This window comes from Hippocampus comes, unplaced genomic scaffold, assembly GCF_001891065.2.
Source record: "Hippocampus comes isolate QL1 unplaced genomic scaffold, H_comes_QL1_v1.1 scaffold7, whole genome shotgun sequence".
In the NCBI taxonomy this organism is placed as follows: domain Eukaryota; kingdom Metazoa; phylum Chordata; class Actinopteri; order Syngnathiformes; family Syngnathidae; genus Hippocampus; species Hippocampus comes.
The window spans coordinates 3020023-3044873 of NW_017842060.1; the positions used below are offsets into that span (position 1 = coordinate 3020023).

General features: G+C 44.0%; 1 protein-coding gene across 4 annotated transcripts in view; it reads right to left on the reverse strand.

Annotated features, from left to right (window-relative positions):
- The window catches only part of arhgap10 (Rho GTPase activating protein 10), a 55282-nt gene that overhangs the window by 2378 nt on the left and 28053 nt on the right, over positions 1-24851 (reverse strand). For 3 of the 4 annotated variants that reach the window (XM_019862076.1, XM_019862079.1, XM_019862078.1), the window contains 15 exons: positions 23938-24042; positions 23526-23655; positions 23199-23305; positions 23015-23109; positions 22021-22102; positions 21851-21893; positions 21561-21629; positions 21179-21253; positions 18588-18672; positions 17637-17695; positions 15538-15643; positions 12513-12672; positions 8783-8924; positions 6643-6808; positions 2090-2167 (listed from right to left, as the gene is read on the reverse strand). In XM_019862076.1, the coding sequence (XP_019717635.1) occupies positions 2090-2167; positions 6643-6808; positions 8783-8924; positions 12513-12672; positions 15538-15643; positions 17637-17695; positions 18588-18672; positions 21179-21253; positions 21561-21629; positions 21851-21893; positions 22021-22102; positions 23015-23109; positions 23199-23305; positions 23526-23655; positions 23938-24042 (1502 nt within the window). Of the gene's footprint in view, positions 1-1006; positions 1074-2089; positions 2168-6642; positions 6809-8782; positions 8925-12512; positions 12673-15537; positions 15644-17636; positions 17696-18587; positions 18673-21178; positions 21254-21560; positions 21630-21850; positions 21894-22020; positions 22103-23014; positions 23110-23198; positions 23306-23525; positions 23656-23937; positions 24043-24851 lie in introns of all 4 variants that reach the window. The other variant, XM_019862080.1, reaches the window with a different exon arrangement.

Genomic DNA, 24851 nt, shown 5'->3' on the forward strand with positions numbered 1-24851 from the left:
TAAGGTTTGGTTCATATTGTATGCGGCAAGCTAACGTTTGTGTGTGTGTGTGTGTGTGTGTTTAATATATAGTCAAACAACACACACACACACACACACACACACACACAATATCACAACATGTGAAGTCTGGGCCTGTTTATTTAAACACAAAGCTGATGCATTGGCAGTAGGCCATAACTTATTCCACGGATGAGCAATTTAAATACTGGGGGAGGCCACATTTATTTTCATGAAAATACAAAATACAGATTCCATTTTTCATAATACATTTCTCGGTGCAATGTATAAAAGAGCCACTGTCCTGAGAGAACAACAAAGGGTTTGAAATAAACAACCAAAATAACACATACTATATATTTTTTTAGGGCTTGCTTGCATAAGAATTCACATTGAAGGGCGGCACAAAATTGCTGAACAACAAACCAATTCATTTTTTGCATTAAAAAGAAATATATAATTAACTTACTCCAAAGTTTAATATTATTAACGTCTATATTTGTCCTGTATGTCATTCCAAACTGGAAAAAAAAATTAAGTCCTACTAACGTTAAGTGTAAGACCCAGGGAAAGCACCACTAAGCAATGTCTGCCATCTAGAGGTGAATGGTGGTATTACAATATTACCACTTTACAGTCGACCCCTGCAAACTCGCATCTTCACATTTTTTTAGGAATTTATTTTTAGTTTAAAAATATATATGTTTTGGGTATTTTTTATTGTTCATGGACTCCCCCCGAGTTTTCTCTCGTATTTGGTGGAAAACATTCAATGAATTTTTAGCAGCATTTTTTTTTTTTGGTATATTTTTGGGTTTGTAAAAAAAATAAAAAAAAATAACTAACTCAAAGTGTGATTGGGGCTCAGCAGTTGCCCATCGCTGACTTATTCTGTTACAATACTGCCCTGCATATTCACACTTATGCATTCACAAACTCACCAATTTGCAGCTGTTTTTTTTTCCCTGTGGACCCTATCCCACCTATCCTTGGCTGAAAAACTCACCTATCCATGTTTTTTGTGCTCCTTCTGAAAGGCTCTAAGATGCCACAAGATGCCGCCAAAGCCCTGTCTAGTAGGAAAGTAGTACATTGATGTCAAGGAAGTAGCATAAAGTGACACAGCTCAACGACTGAGAGATAAGCTTTGAATGCTGGGGAAGGAGCTGAGCTTAGTCTGGGTTGTTAGTGGAAATTCTATTTATCCATCTATAATTTTTAAGGCTAATATTGTGAGATGAGTTTGACATTAAGATGTCAAACTAAACATGTTAGCAATTATAAAAATTTTAGAAGGCTGTCAATGTCTCGTTTTTATTTCGCAATTTGCTTGGTCGCATCTGATTTTAATTTTGGTTTTGTATATCTGAGGATTTCCGATTCCTCGTGAGCTGTTTTTTTATTCTCTTTACGCTGTCGTATGTTTTTTTTGAAAACATTTGTAACTGCATGATGTCAATCCTGCAGTGCATTCACATCAAACCCCGAGAGTGGAAAAAATTTAAATAGGGCGCTGAGATTTCAGAATTTGGCACGCGCAAATACAGACATAGAAGAAAGCTTTTTCTTTCCTGGGAAAAAAACAAAGAAAAAAAAAACATTTGGCTGTTTTGCCTGCCATCGCAAAGTGTTATCTCCAAGCCAGCAGCACTGCCAGGTAGGCGCCGGGTGCTTCCAACACATGGCGCAGTTGATAAATATTTCATATTCTTTTCTTGCAACAACGCGCAATGGAGGAGGGTAAGATGCTGAAAAAAAAAAAAAAAACTGGAAAGCAACTCGCGGTCAGTGAGTTTGCAGGTTAACAATTTCGATCAACATTTGTGTTCATAACATTAATGGCTTGGACAGAGTAAGGGCCAGAGCTGTTTACAATTTCCTGCGTCGCACCTAAAAGCAGCCAAATGAGCCCCCAATTTCATCGCAGTCGACTCAGAATGACAAATGAGTTTCCAGGTGCCTCGCTTTTGACAATAAAAGGAGCCGAGGTTGATGCTTGTGCTGCATTCATGTCGTATGCAAATAATGGCAAAATTAAAATCATTATGGAGTAAGTGTATTAGAATTTTATTTATTTATTTTGAAATACCTTTCAAGTGGCTTTTCTTTTTCAGGTGTGCAGACATGCTGACCTTCTCCTAACCAGGAGGCTGTTGCCACGGACGCTCTGCAGAATGAAATATGACAGATTTACACCCCAAAATACATTCAGGCTCAGAAAACAATACATTGGCAACAGTTCTTTTTTTTTGGGGGGGGGGGGGGGTAAAAAGTGGCAAGGGTTTATGAGCTACCGTTGACTAGCTAAAGTATTCAGCATCGGTACCAAATGCAAAGATAGGTGGATGACCTTTCACATTGCCTCAAAGAAGGCCAAACTCCGTGCAAGTGTGTCGTACGTTCAAATAGCATGTAGGCTGGCAACGATCGGACGACGTGGACTCCCATCGATTTGACTCCAACCACTTCCTCGGAATCAATGAACACATGTAGTCATGCAAGTGCTGTACTTCAATTTTACACCGACAAATGAGTTAGGTCGTGTTGTGTCAAATCATAGTGTCGTGTCATCTTTTTGTTTCTTTCTGCATCTGTGAGTAAGCAGGTTAATTCCAGGTGAATGGAGGCTGACGAGCACAAAGTCGGTGCAACAGTGCCGGATGTAGCAAAGCGTCCCCAGAGCATAATAATCAATGGTAGCTGTGGACCAAGACTTCCCGACGCTTTTGGGGGAGGAGCTAACTTCAGCCTCGGGTGTTCGCAAAAGGTCTGGAGAATCTTCACCACATTAATGTTTTTGTACCGCTGAAATGAAATCATCTCGAAGTGTCGTATTCTCAAGGGGAACGTAAGACGTCATCTGCCGCCACCTTTTGTCACCGCAGTAAATCGGTAACATACGCATCTGACGTCATCTTAGTTTGCATCCTTTGGGCTTTGTCTTCTTCTACCTTTTGCGTCTTGTTCTCCAAAGGACAACTGTTACTTTCTGAGATAGTACGTCAGTAACCATAGTGACAATTTGAAAGGCTAACACAAACCGTCTGAAATCATATCACGGTTTATCGGTAAACGGCTTCAGCCCTAATCCGGAGCATCAGCGGCTGCGGCAGTGCTTTACGTCGCCCGCTGTCGCAACTGCCGATTCCTTGGGCTTCGACGTACAGCGGCAGGCGGGGGGTCCAGGTAAACGCCGAGGTGGAGGCAAGGAGAGCGTGAGGAGAAGCCAGGCGTCCCTCTGCGTTCCATGCCTGCCCCAGGGCCAGCGCTAATACATCACATAATGGGGCAAATTGCTGGCGAGCTGCCGCTCCCATAGAGACGCCAATCAGGGGAATTAAAGGCAACGGCTGGGGAGGGGGCCGGAGGTCGAGAGGATGCGAGGTTACCTTGTCGGCGGTGGGGGGGGCGACGGCTGCAGAAAAGTGTCTGGATATTCTGCGCAGCTTTTTCTCGTTTCGGTTTCCCTAGCCGGTCCATACCCAGCGGTGGCCGCTCTGTTGGGACCCCGCTTGAGGATGATTTATAGCTCCGCGGCGGTACTGGCCCACCGCGGGGCTCAACCGCACCGCATCGGCATGGGGTGAGGGGACCGAGTGCCGCCGTGCAGCAAATCCACTCATTAACCCGCACCCTGGCGCAACCGCGGTTTGCCCCGGTCGCAGCCGAGAGGGTGAAGATGAGGGGAAAGTCACCGACATTCATCAACGGCATCCGATGTAGGACGATTAAACCTACCGAAATAAATCGACGCTGAGGTTCGCAACTAGCGGACACGTAGCTGCCCTAGACATGCGTTAAATGCGGCGGAGGTAAAATGGATTCATTGGTGGGGGTTGGCGGGTAGCTGTCAATGTTACAACTAAGCCAAAGCGAGGGAAATCGCTCACTACCGTTGCTCCGGCGGCAAAAAATAGCGCCGAGCTTTTGCAGTGGCTCATCTGTTGTGTTCCTCCATCAGCGAGAGAGCAAAGCTTCTTCGGAAAACATAATTACACGCAGTAAATGGGGAGATGTGGGAAATATTTCCAAATACATACAAATAACATTTAGGAGACGATAAGTGGGAGATAGCTGACGATACGACACGATGAGCAGATTATTAAATATGTACAGTAATCCGTCATTCGAAGAGGATGTGGACGGGGAACCCTGTCGTGAAAAGCGGAAAAATGTGAATAATTGACGCGCACTCTAAAAAAAAATGCCATTGACGTGAAACGAGCATTAACCGGAACCATAACTTGTTTTATCGTGGGAATTGGTGAAGAAGAGCCAAAGGCATTTTCAAGCCACACCAAGAAACATTGTTGTTTAAAGAATAAAAGTGAAGCAAAGCTGCTGTTATTGGCGGCAGGAAATTGGCATTGGTGACTGACTGGAGATGAAAAGGTGTTAAAAGTGGGAGAAAAAGATGATGGGGACGGAAATCACTGTTATCGGCATCATCGCAATCATTCTCGTGTTTATTTGTCGAACAATTTTCTTTTCATATTTTGAGTACATGACCAAAGTCACCTTGTGCTTGTCAATTTTATTGATAAACCGTGAAACCATTTCATCCCTCGTTCTGGTCAGCAGCACACAATTTGCGTGTTCTGCACCGTTTTTGACATGGATTCGTATTTCCTCCGTTGTGAAATCTCAAAACAGCGCTCATTCCCGACTATTAAGCTAAAAAGTGAATCACATGCGGCAAATTTGTAATTTTTTTCTAACCACTTCAAAGGATCCACAGACACAGATTCTGTTGCGGCACTAAATGAATCTCGCTTTCCACAATCATCTCCATTGGTAAGACATTCACGAGGCCAACAGAACAGATTCCAGCTCTTTTTTTTGGGCGATCAGGCTGAAGCTAAAGCTGCGGGTTTCGAGCCCCTCCGGGGTAGGCGCAAACAAGCTAACGGATCCTCCGCCATCTCGCCCGGGCTTCAATTTATGAGCGAACAAAGCCGGGGTGACACCCGGTGACATACGGCGGAAGCCTTCATAAAGGGACAGGGGCTTGCGGCTACGAGGAGGGTAAACAAGATGAATATCTGGCCAACGTCAATACCATACATGGCAATGGTGAGTGATGAAAAAAGCGGAAGGGGCGTGGCCTGGACGGGGGCGTGGTTACTTACAAAAGTGGCACTAAACATGCTGAAGATGAAGTGTATTAAATTTACACAGTTTGAAAATTGAACAGAAAAAAATCCCAAGATCGCCACTATTCTTTCAAGTGAAAATTTGTGCAATTTTGCCTATGCATTCCTGGTGAGCACCAATATGTAACTCCAAATTTGCTGCTCAAAATCAAAACTAAAAAACCGTGCTTTATTATCCAAGACAAAACGTGAATTATCAATATGAATATAAAACGCAAATAAAAACAAATAAATGTTATCATGCTGTTGCAAATAAAATTGAAAATATCATCCTCGTATATTTGAATAAAAAAGTATATACCTCGGAGTGTACCTGTCTATCGGCGAGGGGCGTCAGTGGAGCAGATTTCGTTGCTTGGTTCAGCCAAAGTACCCTAGCGCGTAACGTCTTTAGTTGTATCCGCTGACGAAGTTTGTTTGAAAAATGCCGATCCCAAAGAATAATTGCTCCGTCGAATGGCGATTTTGTCGGCATGTTTTTTCACTTTTGTTGCATGATCTGTCAGTGCCACGCATCCACGGGAGCCATAGTTAATTAAGTCACTACAATACACACAATAAGCTTTGCCTGCTACGTCTGGTTTCTTCAAAAATTGTCCAAGAGCTTCGGTAACTTCGTCGAACTTGGAACCAATTTTAACCTTTACAGTGACTGTGTCCTATGTGTTGTGTTGTGTTATTTTTGTTATTTTGATTTCAAAATGGCGCCGCGAGAGTGGCTGCCTTTCCAGCAGCTCCTCTATTTTTTTGTTTTCATAATGCCTTCAGTGATCTGATTAGTTGAAGCTTTCATACACGTCCAATCGCAGGGCTGTTTACAAACGGAAAACAGAGAGACTGTTCCGGAGAGCTCGTGAAAACTCGACGATAAGGTATCTGACCGCCCCTAAATTTTTCTCAACGGATTTAGACGATTCACAAAAATGATCAATTTAAGAAATAAAACGGCGGATTTCCGCGGATCCGCGGAAAATTGCCATGTATGCAATACGACTTACACGGCGGACGAGCGGCCACCTGTCCCGACGAGCAAATAAGAGAGAAGATTCATGATGACCTCCCGGCTTGCTTGCCTTCCATCCTTCCAAAACCACGCCACATATGTTGGAAAATAAAAGGCCAGAGGACAAAACCCAACTGTGATTTTTGGCATCGCGTTACACCCCCGTCGAGTCTCGACGATGCAAAAATGGGTGGGACGTGTATCGCACGAGAACAGCATAAGAAGTTGTGGGAGGACTCCCGCATATCTTGCGAGGCAGACACGCAAGCGGAGAGGGGTCAGAATGAAAGAGGAAGCGCATAATCTCCCCCTCTGTCAGGCGCTGATGGGACTCGGCCAAGGGCGAGCGAGGAAAAGATCTCAAGGTGAACTCATAGACATGACACAGCAGAAGAAGAAGGATGTGAAGCGTGAACCCACAATTCATTCGCCGCATCGACATTCAGGACGACATTCACGGGCCGGCCGGCGTAACGCGTGACTCACCTGGAGTTGCTGCTGCCCGAGGAGAGGCTGACGCTGAGAGGCAAACGCTCGCTTTTCTCCGACAGGGTCGTCATCTCCGAAGCGGAGGCCGACGACGACTGCGACGACACCGACTCGTTGCTGCCCATCGAGGTCTCGTCCGCGGCGAGGTTGGAGGCGTCGCAGGCTAATGACACGGGGATTGCACTCGTTAAAATTGTTTTCTTCATGAACAATCTTGCCCTTGGGTTATAATGGCTTTACAGCTCTGGTGCGCCTGATATGAAAGCTTGAAAGCTAAATGATTGATCAATATGAATGGCAATATGATATCAAATGGCCACATTGTCAGCAACGAGAGCAACACTTGTGGCGTAATCATGCATCTCATCTCAGGAAACCAAGCAAACAATTATGAGCGGATTTTATGGCCATTGATTTGAAACGAGGGCAAGCGCGGCGGCCTGGCACTGTGTTTTCCCGAACTTTATTAAGCCCAGGCATTTATACATTGATTTGACATGAGAAAATGGTCACGGCGCAAAGGCAAACACAAATGTCACAAAATGTAGATACAGTAAGCCCCCGTTAAACTAGTTGCATTTGGTGAAAATTGGCCATAGACACAATATCGGAAAAAAAACTAACAAAAAAAAAACCACTAAAATGGATTTCAACAGGAAAATACTGCAAGTATAAAATCCATAGAAAATGCAATTGTAGTGTGTGTAATTATGCTTACATGCAGTCCATTTTTATTTTTTATTTTCTAGTCTAATGAGGCATTAGGCAACAATTTTTGGGGCGCTTTCACGTTATTATTTCTCTCTGGAAAAAATGCCGTAGTGTGTATATAGACACACATTTATACACGAGCCGTGGTAGAAAAACATGGCAAAATTTTACAAGTGAATGAGCTGTGCCATCACAACTGAATATTATAGTCTGGTCTTTTTTTTTGATGACCTGTATCTGAGTGTGGGATTAAATTTAAGTGCTGGCTCGACGACAAACTCGGATTGACCTGCTGCCATTTGTGACATAAACGTGGCGTCCTGCAAGCCAACAAGTGTGTGAAAGTGAGGGATGTCGGTCACATGTCGCATCACACACAGGCTCAGACTCTTGTTTTATCCCCGCTTACATTTCCTTCAACCAGCCAACGGATGAGACAACGTAGACTAAATCCATTATCAGGGGCCGCTTAAAAAGTTTAAAAAAGGGATTACAACAGCCAGCCCAGATATTAAAATTTGCCGATGTGAAGATTTAGACTGGGTCAGTCCACTTCAATCATTTCACAGGAACTACAACGCCCAGCCCCAACAAAGACCCCCCCCCCCCCAAAAAAAAGGATGACTTGGTGTAATGTAGCATACATAAAAATATGCGGCATACGGCAAAATGTCTGCAGTTCGGTCATCAATGCTGTTTTAAAAACAGCAACCTGTCTGCAAAACTAAGCAGACATCTCACACTGTATCCTGTGCTGTCAATAATAAATGGGATCAGGACAGTGTGTCCAGCCTGCGCCAAAATCTCAACCCCAGTTATCTAAGCGTAACTTTCAACACTGAGCAAGGGGACACGTTTTCTTCATTTTGAACTTTTGATTCAAAATACTGAAGCACAGCAAATTGCCGGTCCAGAACCAGGAAAATTCCAGCATTCTCATGTGTTCAAAATATCCCCAGATGCTGGTGACTTCCTCACTGCGGTAACCAAAAAGTGATCAATTTCTCTTTTGACACGAGGTCTAAAGTAAGTTTTGGTCGATTTTTCTCGAGCCGGTTGTGCCGCCCACGCCTCTTGGGACAACCACTGGCATCATACAGGTCCTTGTTTGTCTCATGGCATGACCAGGCTAGCAAATGTGTTCTAAGTTTTCCTTGTCTGTTTGATTAGAATTTAAATAAATAGTTTTCCCTCATCCAGAAATGACTGCATCCAGATACAAAAAGCATCAAAACGCCTCTGGCATCAGGCTACAAATCAATGCGATGTCACGCAGACTACTGTTTGTCAAACGCGGTGATCCTCAAAACGCGCCCAAATGAACCGCTGTGATTGGTGCGATTGGCCATCTGCACTCGTTCAAATCTGGTGTGCGGGGGGATGGACGGGAGATGGAAGACGATCAGACGGGCGGGGCATCTCCTACCGCTCTGAATGTCCATAACTTGCGGGTTGTAGACAGCCAGCGGACGGCTCTGTCGATTCATCTTTTTGGACTGCCTCGTGGGTGCGGAAAAGGACGGGGCGGCGGGTGAGAGAGGGCACGACTCGGGAGCGTCTGTAAAGATCTGAATACGCAATGCAAAGATGAGCTGGGAAGACAAGTCGCCGGCAAGATATGCGCGCATCTGTGCACGGTTGAGTAGTCAAAGGATGACCACAAACATTGCCTCATTTACATCAATACGCCAAGGGAAGGTCAGAATATCAGTCAAAATGCAGAACAGAACATACAATGTAAAAGTTATGAACAACTTGGGGATTTTATTGAGTGAACTGGAAATGCAAATGCAATCCTCTGCAATTCGGCCGCAATGTCGGCGACCAGATTGGCTGATGCACAAAATAATTTACCGATCCGCTTTGTCCTCACAAGGGTCGCGGGGTGTGCTGGAGCTTATCCCAGCTGTTCCCAGGCAGTAGGCGGGGGACACCCTGAACCGGTTGCCAGCCAATTGCGGGGCACACACGGACGAACAACCATCCACGCTCACAATCACACCTAGGGACGATTTAGAGTGTTCAATCCTCCTGCCACGCATGTTTTTGGAATGTGGGAGGAAACCGGAGTACCCGTAAAAAACCCACGCAGGCCTGGGGAGAACATGCAAACTCCACACACAGAGGCCGGAGCCGGAATTGAACCCGGTACCTCTGCACTGTGAGGTCAGCCCGCTAACCACTGGATCACCGGGCCCGCGTAATTTGCAAATAAATCGACTAATAATTACTCCCTATCTTCGGAGGAAACTTGTTAATGATCGAAAAGCAACAGGGCGCCAGATGGAACCTAAATCGAGCTACGTCCCATTTCCAAGAGGCTCGAACGCAGCACATGATGCGAATTCTGGATTTTTTTATTCCAGACTTTTGTTCACATTGCGGGCTTAAGCATTCGTTTTTGAATAATGCATGAATCTCCAGGCATATGCAAGAAGTGCATATCTATAGTGAAGCACAATTCGATTATGATCCATGGAGCTGGGAGAAACCCTGGTTGAAAAATACCACCTTCCCTTCAAAAAAGAAAAAAAAGAAAAAAGTTCTCGGTAACTTAAGTAAGTATCCTCTTTAGGGAAACTGGCCCTGCTCTTTGGTAGAATAAAACAAACAGGTTCCGGATTCAAAGGGGGTTTGGTCCCGAGCAGTGTTTACATTGAGACATCAGAAGTGGAGTTTAAAGAGAATAGGCGTGCCGTGGAGAGAGGAAGCCTCAGCAACAGAGCCTGCGAGAAGATCACAGAGATGAGGAGGATGGCGGTGCGAGGAATAACTGTGTGTGTGTGTGTGTGTGTGTGTGTGTGTGTGTGTGTGTGTGTGTGTGTGTGTGTGTGTGTGTGTGTGTTACAGAGTGGCAGAAAAAACGCGAGTGTGAACAGGCGAGGCAGACGCATGGGGGGGCGGGAATGGCATGAGAGAGAAAGTTTGTTGGAGCAAGGCAGACAGGAAGAGAGAAACGAGAGAGAGAGAAAAAGTGCGAAATCTGATCTGGCTGAGACTTTGGGCTGCCTCTCTCTGGGCAGATGGAGGTGAATGTAAAACGCGCCTGCTCTGCTATCGCAGGGTATTGACAGTCTGAAGTTGGACTCTGGCTGTGTGGAAAGTTTCTGTCAGTCGCTCGCTCGGGTCCAAACCTCCACGCTCCAGCTTCCAAAAGGCCCTCGCTGCATTCTAACCAGAGTGGGCATGATGCAGTGTTATTGATTGCGGGTTATTAAGAGTTTTGTCGATCAATGGATAGGATTACTGTATTTCAGCAAATAGTAACCGAGGGGTTTTACTTACCCAACTTTACAGCTACAGTATCTGCAAGAAACTGACCCCCACTACCATTTCCATAATTAACTTTTTCAAAAATCATAATTCCAACACACTCGCAACACCATTTCAAACTCATCTTGTAATGTCAAATTTCAAAATACATGGCCTAGAGATGCTTTGATTAAAAAAAAAAAAAAAAAAAAACATGCGGTGAAGACGATGTATTTTCCAGTAACGACCGAGGCATAAACTTCTCATTTAATAGCACAAGAATGTGTCCAAATTTAAAAACTCAGTTGGGATGTATCACTTCATCATGCGGTGCCTCCTTGACATTGGGTACGGAACAAGTTTCCTATTTAAACAGAGTTTTGGTGGCGTTTTAGAAAGACCACAAAAACCGGAAACAGGTGAGTTTCCGTGGGAAAAGGTTCCACAAAAAAAAAAAAAAAAAAAAAAAAAGTTAACAGAAAAACAAAACCCTGTTCATATTTGAATTTGAAAAGGCAACTGCAAATATGCCAGGCATTTCTGTAGATGGAGTCAGGATTTATTAGCCCTGTTTTTTTTTTTTTTTTTACTAGTAAAAGGGACTATGGTAAGTATTAAGTGTGAAATTAAAAAAAATAATAAATTCCTTAAAATCCCTCATCAATTAAACATTCCTCATCATAAAGACAGCACATAAATACCTTTGGTGAAGGTGCTTATCTTTTGAACAGCAGAAGAATTTGCCATTATTTCATGATAGGTTTGCCAGCAGGCTGATTTCTCCTTCCATCTTTCATTTAATGAGGCCGAAGGAATAAAAAGGAGAAGGAGAAGGAGAAAAAAAAAACAGACAGACACACGCACAACACTAAAAGCTTTTAGTTGGCACACCGTCTGATCTAAGCGCGGCTCCAAACAGATTAGAAACCTAATCTCAAACCTTTCCTCTTCCCTCCTTTGAGGTTCCGCGCGCGTAACAATGAGTCGAGAGATTAGGCGATCAGATGAACACGTAACCGTATTACATTGTTTAAGCGAGTGTTCAATATCTGAGATTCAGATTGACGTCCACGGCTGCCAAGAGTTGGGCGGGGGGTGGGGGAGACACACAGACACACGCTCGAGTGAGGGTTTGGATGCTTGCGTTTCATTTCTTCTTAATTAAGGGTTGAGCTCGCTCGCTTCCTAGCTGGCTCGTAGATGAGGAGACTGGCGCGCTTTCTAACCACGGCCGAGAGACTCTCCATGCACGGAAAATTAGTAATGAAGTGAGTCATCAACAAGTACGAAAGAGAAAATCTGGAGAACACTCGGGTCGAAGTTTTTTTTTTTTTTTCCCCATTAAAAGGATTTTAAGAGCGATACAGTGAACACCCACTACATTGTGGTTGACAGAGGTAAAATATTGTGTATTTTTTTTTGTGGCGCATAATCTATCACGAAAATCCCTTGCGGGCTCTGATTGGCTGCTGGTGACATCACACGTCGGATAGAACACTTGTTTTGGGAAGGAATGCGCAGATACTGTATGTCTTGTACTCGTAGTCCGACTCAAAAAAAGATCCTCCAATACTATGACACTGATATCACTTTTCCAGCCTGACACATACAAGACCGCAGTGTGATTGCATGGCAGGCTGATTGAACACTCGAAATTGTATCGAGGTGTGAGTGTGAGCGCGGACGGTTGTTTCGTCTCTGTGTGCCCTGCGATTGGCTGGCAACCGGTTCAGGTTGTCCCCCGCGAACTGCCCGAAGACAGCTGGGATAGACTCTAGCACCCCCGGCGACTCTTGTGAGGAGAAGCGGATCGTAAAATGGATGGAGAAAGTTGGGTGAATATGAAGTTGCCATTTAGCTGCCTTCCACACCAATCCGAGATATCCGCCTTTGAGGGTTGTTACCTTCTCTTGGTGCTCAATGAGGATCTCCACCACGATATTTTGGAACTTGAGGTCCATGATGGCGGCCACCGTGTCCTCTTGTGGCCTCATCAGCGTCGGGCCGAAGACCACGCCCAGATTGGCCACCGTCATCAGATTCTGCTTGCTGTGGGCAGCCACACTGTAGGGTGAAGAAACACCACAGTGAGAAGTAAAAAAAAAACAAAAAACAAAAAAAAAACACCGTTTGGCAAGGGTTTGTATCATGGTGAAAATGGATTTATTCTCGGGCAGTGGTCTCCAACCGGGCCGCAGAGAGGCAGATGGAAAGTCATAGTAACAATAAGGGGGTGCAGCTAAAGGTGCGGCTGGTAGGCAGTCATGAAAAGACGAAGCGATTTTGACAAGAGAACTTCCTTCCCATCGCTTGTGTCGCCGGGATCTTCAGAGCGACGTGGCGAAAGCCGTCGTGCAAGGTTATGTCTTCAAAAACAAGGTGATACAACAAATCTGTTGAGTCGTTGGAACAAGTCGCACTCAAGTACTGAAGCGGAAACTGGAAAGCATTAAAATGCGAGCAGAGTTTGCACAGCCTGTCCGGGTAAATATTAGCGGGTTAGCGGCTAATAACTAGCTGGCAGCTAGCGGACCAAAGCAGAAATCTGGTGCTTATACTGTGCTTGCACATTTGCAAGTAGTAACGATGCTTACAACGGATCCTAACTTTAAATTGATGTTTCAATTTTCATTATCCCCGAGGGGTTCATGTTTTTGTCGTTCACTGTGTTCATTTTCTATTGTTCTACATTTGTTGTACTGTTAAATCAAAAATGTTTGAAATGAAGGGGAAAAATGTTGACGTACTTCCTAATTATCGTTGTTGTCACATTTGTAGAGACTAAAAGGTTGAAATTTCTCATTGCTCTTCAAAACGAGAAAAAGGTCAAGTGCTCGCAGAAATTGAAAGAGTCCGTCCGCAGCAAAGCACATCAGATCCCAATGCTCGCTTTCAGGATAGGTCGTCTCATCAATTTGTCAAACACTGTATCAACTATATTAATTCTATTAAGTTTTACCCATAATATCTCTTTGACAAAGCATTGAATCAAGACGTGAAATAGTTTTATATTAAATTGGAGCATTTTAGTTCATGTGAGGAGGTGGAAAAAAGTGGGGTAAAAAGCTCCGTTTTGAAGACTTTTTTTTTAAGACAGGTGAAGGGATTTCACAGTCAAATTCTGCTGCAGTGCAGCGCATCTGCAGGGGAAACGGCTTCTAAAATAGCTCCCGATGATTCCTTTGAAGACAAAAACGCCGGTGACAACTCGCATTTATAACATCGCTGAAACCATTTCAGATAGGAGTGTGAAATTCTGGCTTTGCTTCCTCCTTTCCCCCCCGCAGGACATGCACACACATGCCAACTCCAGGAAAGAGGTGGGGGGAAATTAAAAAAAAAAAAAAATATATATATATACCCAGTCTATCCAGTCTGGAGAATTTCACGGCGGATAATCCAAATTCAATTTCAATAGCGCTCCCTTTTTTTCCCCCTCCTGCAACAAGAGCCTGATCCCGCAGTGGGATTCTATGAAATAAGATACAGCAGACTTGGGCCGCCGCAGGGAGGAGTGGGATTATTTACTTATCCTCAATTTGCTCATATTAAGTTTATAAAAAGCTTGCCGAGGTAAAACCTTGTAATGTTAGCTAACATTATTTCTTGCTGATCTAATCTCTCTGATAAAGAGTGATGCGCAATTGTTGATCACCCACGGTTGTGCAGTCAGGAGGTGGGGCTGAAAGTATTGCCATGGAGCATTCGTGTTCCCAGTATGGTACAGATACCGTTGCGGTTTGACGTGCAAGTATGTGTAGTATTAGATAGCACAAACTATATAATCGATTTAAAGTGGACATTTTACAGAAAAGCGACTTTTTAATCGCTTGTATCTAAAGGATGGATCGATAGTTTGATGGATTGTGACAGTGAGCGAGCCATTTCGGCTGGATTGTGATGTCACAATTCAGCTAATATGCATCATAACTGCTTCCGCACTTTCTTTGCCCGTGACGGCTGGAACGAGCAATAATTTTTCACATTTTCAAGAGGCACCCAGACGGCGGCGTCTGACACACGATTGTGAGGAGAGCTTGTTTGATGGACAGATTAGTGTCGTGAATGAAGTGCTGCCTCCACGAGTGAAAATGTTTTTGTCTTTAAAGCGGAAGTCAAATTTAAAAAAAATAAAATAAAAAAAATTCCGCCCGTTAGTCTAAACATGGTCTTCTGATTAATATTACATTTGTAGAATGTGAATTCAGCAGAACAATCGACCTGTTTTTATGAATCTCAAGGGGCGGCCATTTTGCCTTGTAATGCCATTTACTGTCGAGTGAAAATGACATCACAGTGCCATCAATTTCAGTATGCTATCGAACCATTGGCAGAATCCACTTATGTTATTACCGACATTGTTATTTTTTTATTTTGTTATTGACATTTTTTAAATTTATCGTTTTGACGACCTTGGAATACGTACGTACACCTCACCCACCGCCGCTGCACAATGTTGTGCGTGTCCATGGTTATGGTCCCATGGAAATGCACAACTTTTTCTTTCATTAAAAAAATAAAATAAAATACATATGACACTGCTAAGTGCTATTCAAAGTTGTACAAATCGGAAGAATTTTTCCGATTTGTACAACTTCCCCCATAATAGCCCGCTCCTCTAACAGATGCCTCGCCCCATCTGCAGTTGAGCAAATCTACAACCCTCTGGCCGTTATTTGTCAAAACACATGAAAAGGCGAAAGAAACTCGCTAACGCGCGAGGCTGCTGGCGGCGTGAGTGGCGAAGAAAGAGATGGAGTGACAGCAGGGAAGGGGGAGTGAAGACTGAAGAGTGGGAGTGAGGGAGAAGGAGAAGAAGCATGTGGAGTGAGAACGAGGAGACAGACAGGCAGGCCGAAGTGAGTTCCGAGCTTGGGGAGGATGCAGATTGCATGAACTATGACCACTACGGGGATGGCAATCACTCACTTGGCCAGATGCTTCATAAACAGCCCGAGGACTTGTCGATTCTTCTCCGGCAGCTTGTGGACCAGGCAGTGGACGGCCTGGATACGAGACTCTGGACTGCCGCCCTCTGTAGGAAGGAAAAAAAGAAAAAAGAAAAAAAAAACCCAAATAAGCAAGTGGCAGAAAGCCAAGAGCGGACAGAGACTGTAATCATCCTATCAATTCTACTTATAGGCCCGAAGCGCCTAATAGGACACATTACGAAAAATAAAAAGTTAGCAGATCTTTAAGGACGCAATCATCGGTGGGGCAATAAAGCTCCGGGACGCGGCGTTAAGGGCAAGGGAATGATGCATTTCCGTTTAAGAGGCATAATGGTAATATACGGCGTGAAGCCTGGTGGAATTTGGCAGTGGGAGAAGCGGATGGAGAGGGGTGGGGGGGCTAACGGGCTTTGCAGAGGAGACAGATTTACATTTAAAAAAAAAACAAAAACAGAATGGCTTAAATATCTCCTCACACTTGGGCATCTGAGCGCCCACGCCGGATAGCATTACTATGGAAACGACGACATGGGGGTGGGTGGTGTGGGGGGGGGGGGGGGCGCCGCCCAATAATTGTTTTGGGTCATCTGTCACAAAAAAAAAAAAAAAAATCACCGCTAATCCACTTTTCAAAGCCCCTCTCCTCTCATTGCGAGCGTCTGATAAAAAATGTCGTCAAACCTCATCCAATTATAGCACTTGTTTTGAATAAGATTTAATTAAAAACAACATCATACACGGGTTGAAATAAGGATGGTTGCTATTCAAGGTCGAAGGGAACGTTTGTAGGTAAGTGAAATAACATATTACACAAGGGTGGTGAAGGAAAAAAAAAAGAGATTAAACATAAAGCCACACACACACGGACAAGAGTGCTCTAGAGATGAGTGGCTCATGAATGTCATTTTACATTGACGCTTTAACTCTCAGAAGTTTCAAGAACAAATGCTGAACAGAAAGTGAGTGCGAGACAAAGTTAAGAAAAGCTCAGCCAGTCAGTCGGCGTGCTGGAGGCTCTCTCGACGAGCACCGCAAAGGACTTGAAGTAAAACCAATCGAGGTGTGATTGAAGTGCTGGATTTCAGTTGAAGTGCTTTCACAAATACACGGACGGCATTTATGATTTGGTAATGGCAGCCATTTTGTGAAGTGAACCCTCTTTTATCACGAGGAATACATTCCAGAAGCACCTGCGACTGAAAAAAAACAAACAATAAAATCCGCAAGACATTTAGGGCAAAAAAAAAAGTGGACTAAATTGGTTAAGTTGACCATCAAAAAATTGGTCCATACAAAAATGTCTGCCTCAAAACTAGAATGAACATTTTTAAAACGTATTTGCAGCAGCTGGAACCAACATTTGGCCACTTCCGTGTTCCCGCACGGACATTTGTTGCTGCGGCCGCTCGATTCCAAGCGACAAATGTCCATTGATGATGAAAATGTTTCGCACTTGGTGTCGCTTCAGACTGAACAAGGAAAAAACGACGTTTTTATGAAATTACCGCAAAGCGGAGCGGGCAGAGATTGGAGACTCGAATAAGGGGAGTGTGTGACCCGCCCGCGGACGGCTAACTGCTCGAGGTAACAACAACAGTTTCAAAATTTGTGTTTTTGAGTGTATTAAATTACACTAATGTTCGTTTCCCACTTCTGCATGCTTTTACCACATCTTAACTTTTTAAAACACACTTACAATGAAAACACCCGACTTAAAGTTAAAGTACCTCCTCTCACTCGAGCTAGCACAAATAAGAGCCCAGTGTTTGCTTCAAGACTTCACACCCAGTTTACTGTAAAACTGAAACAGAAATGAGAACTAAACACTGTCCCTTTAAACGCCATTTTGTTTTTTTAACCAAACCACATTATTTTGTCTCATGAAAGTTTTCTCACACAATGCTAGCATATGTGAAACACTATAGATGGGCTCACAGAAATCAACACGGCAATAATAAACCTTCACACATCCACTCTCTTTTTAACGGCAACCACCATTTTGTTCGCGATTATTGTTCCACCCAATACTGCACGTGTTCACTGCTACTTGTATGTTGCTTGCACTCGAACACTTACTCGCCGGGCTGATGAACTCTTTGTAAAGTCCGTAGGTCATCAGTGGCTCGGGAAGGCTCCTGCAGAAGGAGAGTCAAAATACGTGAGAGGGGCAGGAGTAGGGGAGACAGAAATAGCAGCCGTAACTGTTTTATGGGGTTGTGTGCACAGTCATGATGAATGTGGCTCGGGTCGAGGGGTGGAGGGGTAGGGATGGGGAATTAGACGGCGCCCTTTTTTGAGATAACCAAGTTCATCTGAAGGTACTTTCACTGCCGAGCTGGACGCTGTCCAGAGGCACTTTAAGTCTCGGAGGAAACTGAGGACATTGGTCTTATCCCAACAGGCCAGACATAGAGTGGACAAGTCAAACACATTACTCCCGAGTCAACAACTTAAGCAAATGAATGAACAGGAGAGTTCTTTAAAATAAAAAAAAAATAAAAAAAACTACAAAATATTATAATACAAATTCTGTTTCAAATTATTCTGTATTTTATATTTAAACATATTTATAAAATTAGTATTATTCACAGGATTTTACAGTATGTAAGATTTAAGTAGTTTGACGACAGAGCAGATGATTTCTATTTCCGACGGGGGAAAATGGCATCCCAAATTGAACATTAACCACCATGTTGGACCTTGGGAGCGTTCACTGTATGCTCGTACAACAACAAGTACCGTCGAAGAACAGACTGATGAACTCAAAGGGCAGCTTGAAAGGGACAAACTTTTACGAATGAGTCAACCTAAAGTACGAAACTGCTTACATTTACATACATACATTTCAACAGACTCGGCTTGCTGGAGCCAAAGTGCATTTTAATGTCGGTGCTTCACCCACATGCCGTCAATCTGGGCAGCGAGTGCGGAATCGACGGGCGACCTTGCGTGATCGACTCTGTTGCGCTTTCATCAAGCAAAATTGGGCATTTTTTTGCTGCATTCGACGGATGGGCAGAACCTTACCTCAGGTACAGCTTCAGCGCGCTGGTTATGGTTTTCACGTCCCAGTCCTCGCTGGTGGACAGGTCCACTTCGTTGCTCTTCTCGTCTAAACAAATCACACAAAGATATTCTCAATGTGAAATACATTTTTAAAAAATCTACCCATTTGCATCCACTGTCCTGATATCACAACTGCCCTTGGGCTGCCATTGCAAATGTCGCAGGAGCGAACCCAGAAAACCTCGACATTGGCAATGCAAGTCTGAGGGCGGTTTGACGTCAATTTCAGTCGACAGCAGAGGGAGCTGTTGGCCAAAATGGCGACCCTCCCCCCCTGAAAAGGAGGGAGAGTAAAAATAAATAAATAAATAACGCAAGCTTCATCACAATACCACGTTGAGACTAATGGGGGCACATCCGACACAGTCTTCCAAAGAACATGTTTGCGTTCAGTTCCCCTTTTAAGTACAGGAATGACTAATTTCACTTCAACCAGAGTAATTTTTTTCAACAAGAGTTTCTGTACTGGCCACCTCTGGGAATACGCGCCCGCAATCTAACAGCAAATTGGGACTTTTCCTGAGCGAGGCGCGAATAAATATATACAGTAAAAGTTGTAACGAGACGTATGAGGCGATAAAAGCGCTGCAGCTGGGAGGGCTTTCGGCCCCAGTGGACGCGAGAGCAAGTTAGCGGTTCTACACTAATTACAAGATTAATTAATCCCTCACTACTTCAGAGCCTCTGCGGGGACTCTGGAGAGCTTTTGGGCTGGGAATTGAACTTGCAGAAGCGTGCTGCGTCATACGTCAGGCGCGGGAACGTTAGTCATCTATTTTTGTCCTCCACCGTTTCCAGGATACTTTATCCCACTCATTTCTTTTGCCTCGCAGTCAACGCTGCAGGTCCACAGTGGGCAGACTCCAGACCCAGACACTTTTTTTTTTTTTTATGCGGATTCGATTATTAGATTATTTTTGACAAATGCTTGTAATTGAACACATTTTGGGGGGGGGGGTTACAACACAGTGAACCACCACCTATTTGCTGTTTGCTAGCCACAAACCACCCATTAGTGGTTTTACTCTGTAGAAACTGTTCTCTACCTAGAGGCATATTTTTCAGGGTTTTTGTGTGTGTGTGTGTGTGTGTGTGGGGGGGGGGGGTCATTTTCTAAAATGCCACAAATTGGCGCCAAAAGCTGACAGCAAAGTAGTCATTAGTGTCACCTAAAAATGGTGAAGTGATACAGACTGGAAGACTTTCCTTGCCTGTAGGGAAGGTGCTAAGTTTAGCCTGGGTTGTTACAGAGAGTCAGCGCCACGCATTGGCTTATTTTAAGGGTAATGTAAAATGAGTTTCAAATAAAATTCAAGCGCTAAAGAGGGGTACACATGAAATCATTGCTTATATGCAAATAGTTGAGTTTTTGTTTTCGTTGGATGTGTGCCCACCCATCAAGTGTGAGTTCAAACAACCAAGCAATAGTTCTGCCAGACAAATAACCGGTCAGATCCTGGATAAAATTGTTTAGTTAATCCATTAGTTTGGGTTATTAGCATCTGAATTCTTGCAAATCTCATTTTTATTTTTGCTTCTTTACTATATACTGCAGTTTCTATATGTGTAAGGTCAGCATAAAACGGTCTGCACGGCGGACAGCTACGAGTTGGTTCTGCTCTATAGTGGAGTCAGTCTTGTCTGACACGCAACACTCTCTTCAATTTGTACTGTAACGCGCACCGCGATTGGACGCCGGCCACGGCAATGGATTGTACGAGGAAGGAGGAGGAAGAAGAGGGTCCTAAGGGTTTAAAGTGTGATTCACCCACACAGCGCCGTGGATGTCAATGTGCTGAGTGTGTGCGCGACCGCGTGAGCGACTTGAGAAGCGAGAAGAAAAGTTAGGCTTGGTTTATAGGGTTCATTCAGGCAATCAATTAATTACACCTCTTAATATCGGTGCACTACAGAGATTTTTCACACATCAAAGCAGCAAAGCTAGCAAAAAGAAAAAAAATACGAGTCAAGTGTTAAAAACGTTTCATGCATTTTATATTTAGTGTATTTTGAAGCCTCCAGCTTGTGAATAGAAAAATTAGAACAACCACAAGTGAGTGTCGTTATCATGATTCCAATGGCACATTTCTTGATGCATTGGACCTCACTTGCTTTACTACGGGGTAGACTCAAGAGTGTCGGCTAACGCGTCGGGCGTGAGCGTGCAGCTCTGTGGAAGATGAGACAGGCCTGGCTGCTCCCGCTGCCTGGGTTTGTTGTCATTCCGAACACAGAGCTGGAAAAGTCAGCCCCGCGTCTGCCAGAGGAGGCGGCAAACTCGAGAGCAGGAGGTGGGGTAGGGGTGAATGTCGGGGTAAGCAAATGAAGGACCGAGGAGTGATACTGAGGGTAAAAGATGACTGTGTGTGTGTGTGTGTGTGTGTGTGTGTGTGTGTGTCTATACGCTGAGTGACTAGTGCATGAAGTGTTGTGACATACCATTTTATTCTTGCAAAATCACATTCTCTATTCTATAATTTGGTATATTTTGGGGGGCGGGGCACATTTTTTCTATCCTCAAAAGTGTGGGACTTGATTTGACAACAACTTACCAATCATTAAGGAGAGGAGCTTTTGCACCTTGGAGCTGACGCCAACGACTCTGTACAAGCCTTGGTCGTTTATTCCTGTGCAACAATCATAAAACGGTGCTTGAGTGGCATCGCAAAGGGGTTGGTGGTTTAAGAACGAGCAGAAACATCAAATACATAAATGCTGTACAAGTTGTCATTTGCATGTAAATACAGCAGAAAGCAACTGTGGTTCTTAGCGTGGAAGTCATTTTCAAAATTGGTGCACGCCTGACCCCTGGTGTGCAAAAAGAGATACTGCAACAGAGTAGTTCCTCCCCCGGTTTTGTTGTCAGCGGCCTTTTCTCCCTCACAGCGTGAACTCTCCTGGTAAATGTATACGAAATCGTTAAATGATGCTGACCTCGTGTCTCGATGGCGCTGATGGAGTTCTTCACAAAAGTCAGCCCCACGTCATCCAGCTGAGCGTCGACTGCAACAGAACAATATTTGTAACGGAGGGCTTTTTGCTCACATTAGTACTTTCTCTGAAATTTTCCACTTACTGCCCCTGAAATTATAGCTTATTCCAGACGATATTATTATATTCTGAATTTTGTTCGAACGTTACAGTGCTGTTCTTGCTATACTATCCTTTTCCTTTCAACGTGGCCCCTATTACGCGAAAACTTTGATAATCATCCCGACACTTACTTCCTCTTTCTTTTGAATATGTCCTCCCGAGATAGCGGCCGATCTGTAATGAGACAAGTTTGTTATTGTGGCAATGGGCAGCCGCGGGTCAGCGCAACAATCGCTTTGCTGTCACTTTAATAGCAGAGCAAGTTGCGGATGATGACATAGTGCAAGGTTGTTTGACTCACAGGTTCCTTCCCACCCATGGCCAGCATCCAGAATTTGTGGTCACCCTCCGACAGAGCCTGCACTGTGAGGGCTGTGCCTGGCCTGAGAGAAACCAGCAAAGTTAGACCATGGCCAACACTGTATGAAATAGGGTCCACCCCTTGAAAAGACGCTCTTTCCCAAATCGTCACTGAGTTTATCATCCACTGAGAAGTGTGATGACTGCTGTTTATGGACGCGATTGGTCGACGAGTCGACTTTACGACATAACATGAAAGCTTGAAGTTAAGTAATCATCAAGAACATGTTTTTGGCATGGGCCAATTTACAAAGGATTTCCAACTGGCCCGTCTGCTGTGGACTCTAAAGCCCCATGGAGAAACGTACAGCCAACAAGTTATTTCAGTAGGCGTCAATTATCATGCTGATTTTCACTAATCGCAGATCGGCTTGGGCCTGGTCGCTATCCTGTGCGAATGTTGGGGATCGCCCTTATTATCCCCCCAAAAAAACAAAACAAAAAAATCAAAAACAAACAAACAAAAAAAAAAAAGCCTAAATCCGGGTACCTTTACAGTTTGTGGTCGAAATGGCACAAAAGCAAGTTAAAAACTCCCGCAGAAATTGAGAGTTAACTGCCAAGTGCCATTCAAACGCTGATGCTAATCACAACAGCAGCAGCGAAGCCTGTGACAGTCTACCAGATGAATTAAAACTCTGTCCAATTGTTGCATGTTGTAAATGAGCTCCGTGGAACGCCGTATTAAAGATTATTTTCCGTCGTATGATGATGGCGTTCCACTTCCAGTCGCTCCACTATGCCGTGTGCGATTGTCGAGCGCCGTCTTTTTTCATCTTGATTTCAACACGACTTGTACTTGACATAATTTTTAACATGCTGGCAATGTTGTAAAAATCAAGGCCAACTTCAGTTCATAGACACGTCCCTCAAAATAAAATGGCCGCTATTCAAATAGGAGCCGCCATTTCAAAGACAAGCAAATCGAACCCTACCGATCTGTAATGTCGAGCTCCAGGCAGAACCTCCTGTCCAACATGTCCGTCGTTTTGCGGACGCAGGACTTGAGCGTGACCGACTCCGTCTCACCCTGAAGACGAAAACCAAATCGTGATGAAAGAACTTTTGCCAGCAGGTCTGAAAATTTGAACATCCAATTTGCGCAAATGGCACACTCACACTCCTTCCGCCAGATCTGTGGTCGAAAGTCACCATATGCAGGATCTTCTGCTCCTTGACAAACGTGCAGTAGCGTTTTACCCAACTTGAACCGAAAGGGGGCGGTCCTGCAAAACCAAAAAGAATGGGAAAAAAATGAATAACTTGGGATGGAAAATCAAGTCAAGTCAAAATTTCAAAACGACAACTAATGCGCCTTTTGGGGACAAGGAAATTGGGCTTTACCATTATTGTCGGAGCAAGTCAAACGAGTTTGCAGCACGTTTGTATGGACACTAAGCAGTATTTACAACGAAAGACGACTTAAACAGCAACAGAAATCCTTACGTTTTTCCTGGACGTAAAGGTATCCCTCGCAGCTGATCGGGCTCGTCTGTCTGTACTCCTGAGGCGTCTCTCGGATCCTTTTCATGAGCTCGTTGACCTCCGAGCGCGTGCCCTCGAATCGACTCCTCGTCTGCGAGGGGGGAAGAGTGACATTTGCAAGGATTACACGAAATGATAGGCGGGCGGGTGCACTTTTGGCCCGAATTTGAAAATCTAATTTCGTGACACACTTTCAGGCGATTTCATTAAATTCGTATTGAAAATGTGTGCTGACTGGAGCCTAATTATGACTGCTGCTATGGTAGCGTAGGTTAGAGATTCAGGTTCCACCCCTGCCGTAATATTTAGGAACCACTTTCTCTCCTCAGTATGGAGAAAGTAGAAACAGGAAGTTTGCAACGATATGACTTACATTCTGAATGTTGATCTGTAGTGCACGTTTGTAGTGGTCAAAGTCCTTGGCAAGTTCGAAACCCTGGTGATAAAAAGTGAAGACCGTCTGGAAGAAGGCCAGCATCTGCAAAAAGAGGGTGACAGGAAAAAAATTCGGATACAGTATCAGAGTGATAATTGTTTGGGAATTTTCATGGTAGTTGGTTTTTATTTTATTTTATTTATTTTTTTTTAGTCAGAGTGGGTTTGTTGGATTGTCTGAGTTTGTCAAAAATGTTTTGATTTTATTAGTTTTAGTATTCATTTTACTTTTTTTTTATGCAATACTGTATTAAAAAATCGTAGTAAAAAAAAAACAAACAAACCCAACAACAACCACCACAAATCAAATACTGGTATTGTATAACAGTCAACAGACTTACAATAAATTCAGTGCATAGTACTGCTTTGAAAGTTAGATACATCACAACCCTAACCTCGAAAATAAAGAAAGGATGGTCTTACTTTCTATCACCCCGTTTGCCAAGTTTCCCCAAACACCCCCAAGACGGCGGTTGTATGCACGCCATCCAGCAGCCAAGACTTGCTCGAGCTAAAATCTATGGTCTCCGCAGGTAGGTACCAATTAGCATGCACACTAACCCATCCACCATTCAGGATATGTGCCGCAAGGACTCTTTACCGCTGTTTTACAACACCAAAGTGTGCAATCACCGACCCAGATTCTACCATTGGCCACAATGCAAAGTGAGATTTCACTTTGGGTAAGCCATTTTAAACTAAAAAGAATAACAATTACATTGTTTGAAGAATGCAGCAGCAATGCGTCTGCTGATAATATTCATACACTTTAAAATAATTGAATATTGGGCTTTGTAAAACAGTTTCCTCACGATGTTGTGTCGATAAAGTCAGATCTGAGTCTTCTCCATT